Genomic DNA, 9,423 nt, shown 5'->3' with positions numbered 1-9,423 from the left:
CTGCCTTTGTACATTAAGTAACTCTTCATTTAAATTATTATGGAATTCGTCAACCTCACATCTCGTGATCAGGTCATCTTCACCAGTCATTATAACCGCCTAATGAGCGACTGTGGGATAAGGAGACCCTTGCACGTAGGACTCGATTGTTCGTTTTTCGGTCAAAACCTGCAGAGTACAAATTACATATGTTACGTGTGAGATGATAATTCAATCGTATGTTCCATCACTATTAACGACTACAAATAATATTTTTGAGTAGAGTAGGTTGTTAAACCATTTAAAACTTACGTGTTTCGGGTCTAATGTAGGACTTATTAACTTCCTGACTTGATAGTTCACTGGACGGATAGAGACTGCTCGAGCTTGTCAGCCGAAGGCGAGGGCCAGCTGTTTCACACCTCAGCACAGCTCGTTTTCAATACTCCCTCTCTCTCCTGTCCCCCCCTTCTCTCTCTCTATTCCTCTCTCTCTCTCTCTCCCTCCCTTCTAGTTTATTCTACTGTGGCGGTAACACTCCACCTGTTGAGCTTGCTCGAAACCCATTGTCTGCCGGGAGCCTCACTCTCCGACTCCCTCCAATAGGCAGAGCTTTGTCACTAGACGTATTAACACTGAGTCCTTCGTCTATACTTTGGCACGCCACCTGGTACCGCCTCCAATACCCTTCCCAGCATCCATTGGCTCCTTGTGAGAGGATATCCAGATATGATGACGATGTCTCCAGTGCGGAAGTTGCGGTGTGCCCGGAAGTGCTTCTGTCACTGCCGGAGTGTCGGGAGATATTCCATTAACCCATCTCTTCCAGAATTGGTTTGCAATGAATTGGGCATGCTTCCATTTTTGTCTGTACGCTTCTGCTATGGACTGATCGCCTCCAGTGGGCAGGGTTCCCGCGTGCATTCGCAGTAGGTGAAGCGGAGTAAGTGCTACTAGGTCTCTCGGGTCATCGGATACTAGGGTGATGGGCCTCCCGTTGACGATCTCTTCCACGGCACAGAACAGGGTGTTGAGTCGCTCGTCGTCTAGTACCTGTGTGCCCATTACCCCCTGGAGAACCTTCTTCACCGTGCGGATCTGACGCTCCCATACTCCACCCATGTGAGAGGCAGTCGGAGGGTTGAACTCCCATTCTTTTGCCTCTACAAGAGTGGGTTCCTAACATTGTCACTGCTGTTCCACTTACTCACCGCCTCCCGAAGTTCTCTGTTCGCTCCAATCATGTTGGTTCCATTGTCGGGTCTGATGCGCTAGGGAGGTCCTCTGCGGGATGTGAGCCTCGTCATGGCGTTGATGAATGAGTCTGTGTATAGCTCGGGTGGCCAGACATGTAAACAAGCAACCCCATCTTTTCGCCCGGGCCCGGCCTTGTTTAACCATGAAGGGACCAAAACAGTCGACTCCGGTGCGGATGAATGGCCGATCTTCTGGATGTACCCAGTCCTCTGGCAGGTCAGCTCGGCGTTGGTGGGTAGGCTTCCAATTGCTTCTTCGACAAATTACACACGTACGTAGTACGCGGTCGATCAACTTACGGCACTTGGGTATCCAATATGTCTTGCGTAACGCTGCTAGACTGAGCTCGTGTCCTGAGTGGCCAGCCCTGGTCGAATGTACCTCTTGTACGATAAGTTCTGTGGTTTTGTCCCTGGGTAACAGTATGGGGCTCCTTTGGTCTGGATCCAGAGCAGCACGCTTCAGTCGGCCACCTACTCTGAACAGGCCGTCTGCACCCAGGTAAGGTTCCAGTCTGCTTACGTCACCAGTCCTGATGGAGTGTCCTCGTTCCAGCGCATCCATCTCGTGAGGAAATCCCTTCCTTTGTATCAGGCTCAAGACAGCTAATATTGCCTCATCCAACTCGCTGATCTTCAGTCGATCTTCTTGGTGATGTTCTTCCTTTGGATTGCTGAAGCGCCACTGTATGAACCTCCGGAACCACGCCACACCTTTCAGTAGCTTATGCCATGAGGAGGACCTTACCCATAGCCCTTTTTATGGTACTCTCCCCCTGGTCAATGCTCGTTACCAATACTGTTGCTTCTCCTTTTATCGCCGGATCTCCATCTGCAAGGTTAGGAATCGGCTTTGGGTTCTTTGGATAATATTTTATTTATTTATTATTTTTTTTTTATTTTTTTTTTTTTTTTTTTTTTTTTTTAACAAAGAAAGGGAGGTCCCTGAATCCATCTGCAGTCCTTGTTCAATTCTGCCCCATGCAGTCCATGGCTGGCATCATCAGCTGGGTTTTGGTTGGAGCTCACGTGTCGCCACTGTTCTGCGTCAGAATTCTCATTATCGTTACAATTCGGTTTGCCACAAAGGTATGGAAGCGCCGTCCTGTATTTCGTATGTAGTGAAGGGTAACCATGCTGTCTGTCCAGAACACTGATCTGTCGATCTGCAACGCTAGTTCTTCTCTCAGTTGTTTGTCTGCTTTGGACGCTAACACTGCCGCACATAGCTCGAGCCGGGGTATGGTTTGCTGTTTCAGAGGAGCTACCTTGGCTCTGCCACACAAAAAGGAGGAAGAGTGGGCTCCGTCTCCACTTGTGATCCTGAGGTAGGATACAGCCCCGTATGCTTGCTGGGAGGAATCGCCAAAGTGGTGCAGTTATACCGTAGTTATTTTTTGCACATTTAGGCTGGTAACATCGAGGGGTGAGTACTTGAGACAAGAAGGGAAGTTCATTTATCCACTGCCGCCAAGCAGCTCTGTTGTGTTTGGTCATTTGCTCATCCCACCCGATAGTTGGTCGTTTGTCCACCACGGGAAGTGCAGGGCGTCTCGATGCTCAGGCAGTACTCATACCTGGTGGAACATAGCCTCGATATCAGCCATGAGTGCCACCCTTTCTTGGCGGAACCTAATGAGGACTCTCATCAATTTGTTGTTGAGGTCTGACCCTTGCATCACTTGGCTGTTCAGGGACACTGACTTATACATTGCTGCACAGTCTAAAACTATTCTCAACTTCCCGGGCTTATTTTGGTTCAATACTGGGAGATGTGGGAGATACTGGCCCATTTATTTTCCATCCTAGAAGTGTGCGCACCACGAACGGCTCTCCGTTCTCACCGGTCCTTACTTCTAACGGTGTTAAGGCTTGTGGTATAACCAATCCTATCTGGAGATCCACTCTTTCCGGTGCGTGGAGTGGCTTGGTTCCTTGGAGGTGCCTCCACTTGGCAATGTCTCTAGTGTCCGCAACCTAACGAGGATTCTGGGAATGTTGATGGATCGACTTCTTCTTATTCCGACGCTAGTCACCTTCAGATCGATCTCTTTGGCCTTCACGCTCTTTGTCTCCTTCAGGATCGTGCCTATGGAGATTGAAACAGACTTCCCTGTTATACGTAGTCGGTTGGCTAGGCTCTCGGTGCAGTAAGACCTGTTGCTGCCTGAGTCCAAGTTGTGCTCCGGCGATCACTGTTCTATTCGTTTCTCGCATTATCTCCCCGACCTTGACCTTTAATATGGGGAGTGCAACGCTGCCTTGATCTGCTAGTCATATGTCTTCACCTTGCACAGGATGTAAGGGGGTGCCCAATAAACTAGCCCCTTCTGGGGCAACCAAAAAAAATCTAAAATCTCACATGTCATAATCTTCGAGCCCCTCACACTGGTCATTTTCTCGATCGTAAGTATCTCTGGCCCATTTATACGGGTTTTCTCGGTTCGTGGTCACCAGTGCAACCTGCCCGTTTTCAGCCGTTTCCTCCGTAGCTCTCGAACTGGATTCGGGTTTCCATGGCCTAGCTCCACTGGTCGTTGATTTCGGTGCTGATATGATGGCCTTGAGTTGACAGTCACCTAGCTTCTGCCGCTTGTGGTCGGGCGACACTTCGGACTGGTGTGCATCCATGGTGGAAGCTCCTTTTATCCCTTGAAAAAACTGGCTAAGAGTTCCTTTCTCGATGGTTCGTCCTGGTTTGGCGTGGTATTGCATATAGAATTTCTCGAGAAGTGCAGGAGATTCGAGTGGAAGCTATATCAGCTATCTATGCCGCACCTTGTCTCCTGGATGCGCTCGGCCATCCTGTGACCGCGATCTAAGCAGGTGAAACAGCGACGTTCTTCACGAACGAGTGAAGTTCGCGCTCCAGTCGACATGTTGAGGAATGCTTGGCATCTCTGCAGAGGGTGATATCCAGGGCACAACGGGCAAGTGCAGTCGTCCTTTCCTCTAACCTCCTCTCTTCCCGAAATCACTAGGCCCACAGGTCTCCTTTCTGATGAGGAAAGGTATGGGTGTGAGCCTGTTCGTCTCCCTCTCGGCTTTTCTTGTCTTCGTCCCTTCGAAGCCCTCCTTGTCCTGTCCAGCATCTCCAGTACAAAAATCCTTCATCCACTCGACCTCTGGAGAATTCCCGTGTCTCCTTTCATAGTCATATGTTCTATCCTCGAATCGCTCCCTGATCTTTCCCGTGAATCTCTCAGCCAAAGTATTCAGTAATTCGTACGTGTCAATTTCGTGCAGTTTTCCCAGTACCTTTAAGTCGTTTACGCAATTTCCCAGATCGTCCACGAGCTCCTGAAGACCTTTAATGTCATTTGTTCTCACAGCTGGGCTACGTAGGACCATACCTATTAGTTCTTGGATGTAGGCTTGCTTGTTGCCATAACGCTTTTCTAGCAAGGCTAGAGCTTGTTCGTATCCTGACCTGGATCTTCTATTTGCAGGCACGCTCTTAGGGATTTCTTAGAGTGGCCGGTGTAGGCCGAGAGAAGTGTTTCCAATTTTAGTGCATAGGGTATGGGCACCTCCCCAATTTGTCTTTGGAAGGCATGCTTGAACTCCCAATACTCGTCACAAGTCCCTCCGCTGAACCTCGGCATCGGCCTCTGGGGAAGCTTCATAGTGGCCATTAACTCTTCCAGTCTCTGGGTTGGTAGCATCGTGTCCGATGGCCTCCCTTCCATTCGTCCTGGGCGTTCTCGCTGTATATCTTGTACTTGGTTTTCCTTCTACTGGGTTTCTGTTGGTGTCACTACTTCCGTAAAGTGGGTATGACGGGTGGAAACATGTTCCCTCTCCCCCTAATGAGATGTTCCCGACTCTGAGGCGCTGAGTGTTGGGAACCCTCCTTGGGTGGGTGTCGAGGTGTAGCAGCTAGACACTTCTGGTTCCAGCGGTTGACAACGTGTTTCGTGGATACCTCGTCGCGATTGTCATCCCCTCACTTGTTTCCAGAAAAGGCTTTCCTCCTGGTACTGACAGCATCTCACCAAAGTCCTCCTTATCGCCCAATGTCTGCACTTCCTCCATATGATCTTTCATATTCTGCATTATTGCCGTCAATTGGGTGAGCGTCCGCTGATAACCCCGATTACCCTATTCATCCGGCCTGCTGGTTTCATCCTTCTCTCGGGTGAAAGGATTTTTCCACTTCGACCTGGCTGTGTGAGTGACCGGTTAGCATCTTCGTCGTTCAGGGCTATAGGTAGGACTTAAAATCGTGGTGACGTTTACCTCCGAATTTATTACAAAGTACTGACCAGTAGGGTTAAGACAGATATAAGAAAAGCAAATAGGAATAATGAACTGAAGGTAGCAAGGGAGGTGAAGTCAAACCCTAAGGGATTTTTCTAAATGTATCTAACTAAGACTCGAGACAAGATTGGACCAATACAGACAGAGATACCAGCGATCTAACTGATAATGACGGAGAAATGAGCAATAATCTAACCAGTTATTTTTCATCCATTTTCACAACCAAAAATCTAAATCTGATTCCAACCTTACTAGATGATCTAGTGTACTCCTGCCATGGCGTAAACCACATTGTTGAGCGCTTAGAATTTTTTTTAAGTAGAACATTAGCCTAAGGATTATAATTCTCTCTATGACTTTATATAGACAATTTGTGAGCGCTACAGGTCGGAACGAGCTTGGGTTCGAGCTTGGATTCGTAAGGTACCACTTGCACTTATCTCCAAGAGACTTGGAACGCCCTTGACGTCCATATCTCATTGTAGATACCCAGCTCCATGAGTAGGTCTACCCTTCTCAGGTGCTGTAGCATCTCGTATGTAATCCCATCCGGTCCAGGATTGGTTCCCTTGTAGAATTTCAAAGCATGGTCGAGTTCGTCTATGGAAAGCTCACGGTTATAATCCTGCTACCCCCCACCGTCAAAGGACAGGGGCATTCTCTCAGCCCTCTCCTTCTCAAGGGCGAACTGAGGATCATAGTTCACGGAGCTACCGACTTTCATGAACTGGTGGGCGAGACAGGTGGCAATGTCTAGGGGATTATCCAGAATCCGTCCCTCACTTGAGAGTGAGGGACGGTAGCGAACTATATCATAAATTCCAGCCTATCGCTGCTAAATGACGGTAGTGCAACTCGATTAGATGACAGATACGGCACCATATCAATTATAAATTTATCTATAGTCGATGGGATTTTATACCCTGACACAAGATGTGATGGTTACGACGACCCCTTGGGTAGTGACCATTTCCCGATTTGCATTTATGAAATCGGCTTGACGGATGCCGCTCTGAGGAGTCAATTTAATTTGAAGAAGGTAGATTGGAGGTTACTCACGAGGGAAACTGTAGTGAACTGCCCTGATGCAGACATGAACACTAAAATCAAACCAATTGACGATACAATCATCAATGCGACAACTAAATCTATTCAGATGATTTCTACAACTCACCGCAATAAGAGTTCCATGGTGGAATACAGATTGCCAACTATGTCTTATGAACATGGGGTTCTCCCGCCTAACTGTAAAAATGTCACTATTATCCCCATCCTTAAGCCGGGAGATCCTGGGAAATATCGACCCATTAGTCTTACCTCCTGTGTTTGCAAGCTGATGGAGAGGATACTCCATCGTCGCCTTCTTCACACCATAGGCGGCTTCCACAACTCCCTCAATGATTTCATACAACATAGCAGCACAGCACACTCCATTGCTTCATTTTATTGCAATCAGACTGCCCGCATCTCCGTCTTCCTTGATATCAAGGGAGCCTTTGATGCGGCTCAGCCTGCCCTCATTTTAGCTGAACTTGCGCAGTTAGGGGTTAAAGGGAGACTTCTTCGATGGATCGTCTCTTTCCTCACTGGACGTCAGGCTCGGGTTCGCGTTGAAGGTTCTATATCTCCTGTTCAAGGAATGAACCTCGGCACCCCTCAAGGTGGAGTCCTGAGTCCCACCTTGTTTAACACTCTCATGCACTCCATTGCATCTCTCTCGTGGCCGACAGAAGTTGTCCACTCAGGATATGCTGACGATGTCCTCCACCAAGCTCCTGACTACCCCGTCATGCAGGAAGCCCTTGATTTGGTCTCAAGAGAGAGTGATTCACTTGGTTCCATCCTTTCAACTGCGAAAACAAAAGTCATGTGGCACGGTCGTGTTGTACCTCTCCCCCTTTCTTTCAACAGGAACGCCCTTAGACTGGATTAATGAGACAAAATACCTGGGTGTGTAAGTAACGCGCACACTTTGTTAGATCTCTGAAGTCCGTTATCTTCGAGACATATGCTTTTGGCGTCTCGCTGCCCTCTCTACCATATGCAGGGGTTCCCTTGGTGCCACCATCCCTGTACTTCTCACCATGTACAAGTCCTTTGTCCGTTCCTGTGTTGACTACGCCGCCTCTGCCCTCGTCAACATTAGTCGGACTGCTGTCAACCGTATCGAAGTTATCCAGAGGAAAGCTGCTCGTATCATCCTTGGGGCTCCTCAGTGGACACGCTCTACTTCTCTATATACAGAACTTGGTCTTTCCCCCTTACAGGATCTTGTCCAGGAGTTTTGCCTAATAACTACCGTTTCCATTCTACGGGATCCTCGGGGCAACTATGTCCAAGCCAACTTGACTCCTGCTGTCCAAGGCCGACCTCCATCTAGAAGACAGTGGCGAGGGTCACTCATCCGAGCCCTTCATGAGCGCGACCTCCTGCTTGATATTGTTATCACCCCTGCTGTTGGTTAGTCTCCTTCTCCCTGGCTGGATTTTTAACCTGAAGTGATTGCCCTCGGTAGACCGCTCCCGAAATCCCACGTGAACCCTGTTATTCTCTGCAAATATCACCTCTCTAGGATCGCCCACTGGTCCCCAGGTAGGGTCGTCCTCTACACTGATGGCTCTGTTGACCCCGCTACAGGTAGGGCCGGGGCTGGTGTCTACATCTCCCGTCCTGATGCCCTTGAGCCTATCAAACTTTCTCTCAGAGTTTCTGAAGGGGCATCCTCCACTCAGGCTGAGCTGATAGCCCTCCTTGCTGCCCTTCTCGCTGAGGAAGAAGCCGATGGTTTTGGCCCTTTCTTGTCTGCTGCGATTCCAGGTCTGCTATCGACGGGATCGCGTTTGGATCAGGGTAAAATAAGGACCTCTTCCTCCGAATACGAGGGTTAACATCCACACTTCAGGATGCAGGCCGTCTTGTGACATTCCTATGGATACCCAGTCATGTCGGTATCTTGGAGAATGAGGCAGCAGATGTCCTTGCCAAGACTGGCTGTAACAAGGCCACACCTAACTACGTTGTTCCTCGAACACTTTTACAGCTTAGGACCCAAATTCGCCCCAAACAGAGAGAAGCTCGGGAAGCAGCCATCCCCCTGGACTCCCTGTCTACCTGGTGCGATGTCCTCCGTAAACTTCCTGACCTCTCGCATGTCTATGGGAAAGGGTCGCGGAAAAGGGACGTGATTGCTGCCTGTATCATCTGGGTATGACTTTGCTTGGGAGATTGGTATCCCCGCATCCCCTGTGCATTATGCAGAAGACCAGACAGCCGCATCCTTGTCCACGAGCTCCTAAGATGTCCACACACACACACACAACGTTTCCGTGACGCCTGCTGGACCACCATTCCACGACCCCCTGAAGGAGACACGATGATCCTCCCCATACTGGCCACATATTATTTAAATAATATTGATGTGTTGAAGGAATATCCTTCCTTCCTTTGGCTTTAGTAAGCACCTTTATAATATTTATAAATACTTGTGACACTTGCCAGATGCTTCTGGTGTTATTGTTCAGGGGTACCTAGTGACAGCTCTAGGATCCTGCTTCCTCTATCAAGGAATAAATATTTAAATAGAAAAAAATTGAATTGAAACACCGGCTTCACAGATGCAATTTACTGGGAGAGGTCACTACAGGGTAACATACAAGACTCAGGAAACCTCGTGCCATGTCATCAAACTAATCAGACATTCAACCAACAACCAACTTTCATTCACACCACAAGGTAGCAGCACTCGTGCACACGGCAATCACGCCACTACAGGACACCACTCGTGCACACGCTCATTCACGCCATACAGTGGTTCACTCACTCGCGCTCGTTCGCATTACATAAACACCATACAAATACCATTCACCATCACACAAGATAGTTGGCATAATGAATAATATCAAGGTACACAATACTACCAGGTATAAGT

General features: G+C 48.6%; 1 protein-coding gene across 1 annotated transcript; it reads right to left on the bottom strand.

Annotated features, from left to right (window-relative positions):
• Positions 1–1,182: 1,182 nt before the first annotated feature.
• LOC121865920 lies at positions 1,183–2,947 on the bottom strand. The gene is made up of 2 exons (XM_042365480.1): positions 2,813–2,947; positions 1,183–1,959 (listed from the first exon to the last, which is right to left on the bottom strand). Exons 1-2 carry the CDS (start codon positions 2,945–2,947, stop codon positions 1,183–1,185), a joined length of 912 nt encoding a protein of 303 aa, XP_042221414.1.
• Between the last annotated feature and the right edge of the window lie 6,476 nt (positions 2,948–9,423).

The sequence above is a fragment of the Homarus americanus genome, unplaced genomic scaffold, assembly GCF_018991925.1.
Source record: "Homarus americanus isolate GMGI-L3 unplaced genomic scaffold, GMGI_Hamer_2.0 scaffold32583, whole genome shotgun sequence".
In the NCBI taxonomy this organism is placed as follows: domain Eukaryota; kingdom Metazoa; phylum Arthropoda; class Malacostraca; order Decapoda; family Nephropidae; genus Homarus; species Homarus americanus.
The sequence above is the reverse complement of the archived record's forward strand: the minus strand, read 5'-3'. Positions and strand labels throughout refer to the sequence as shown.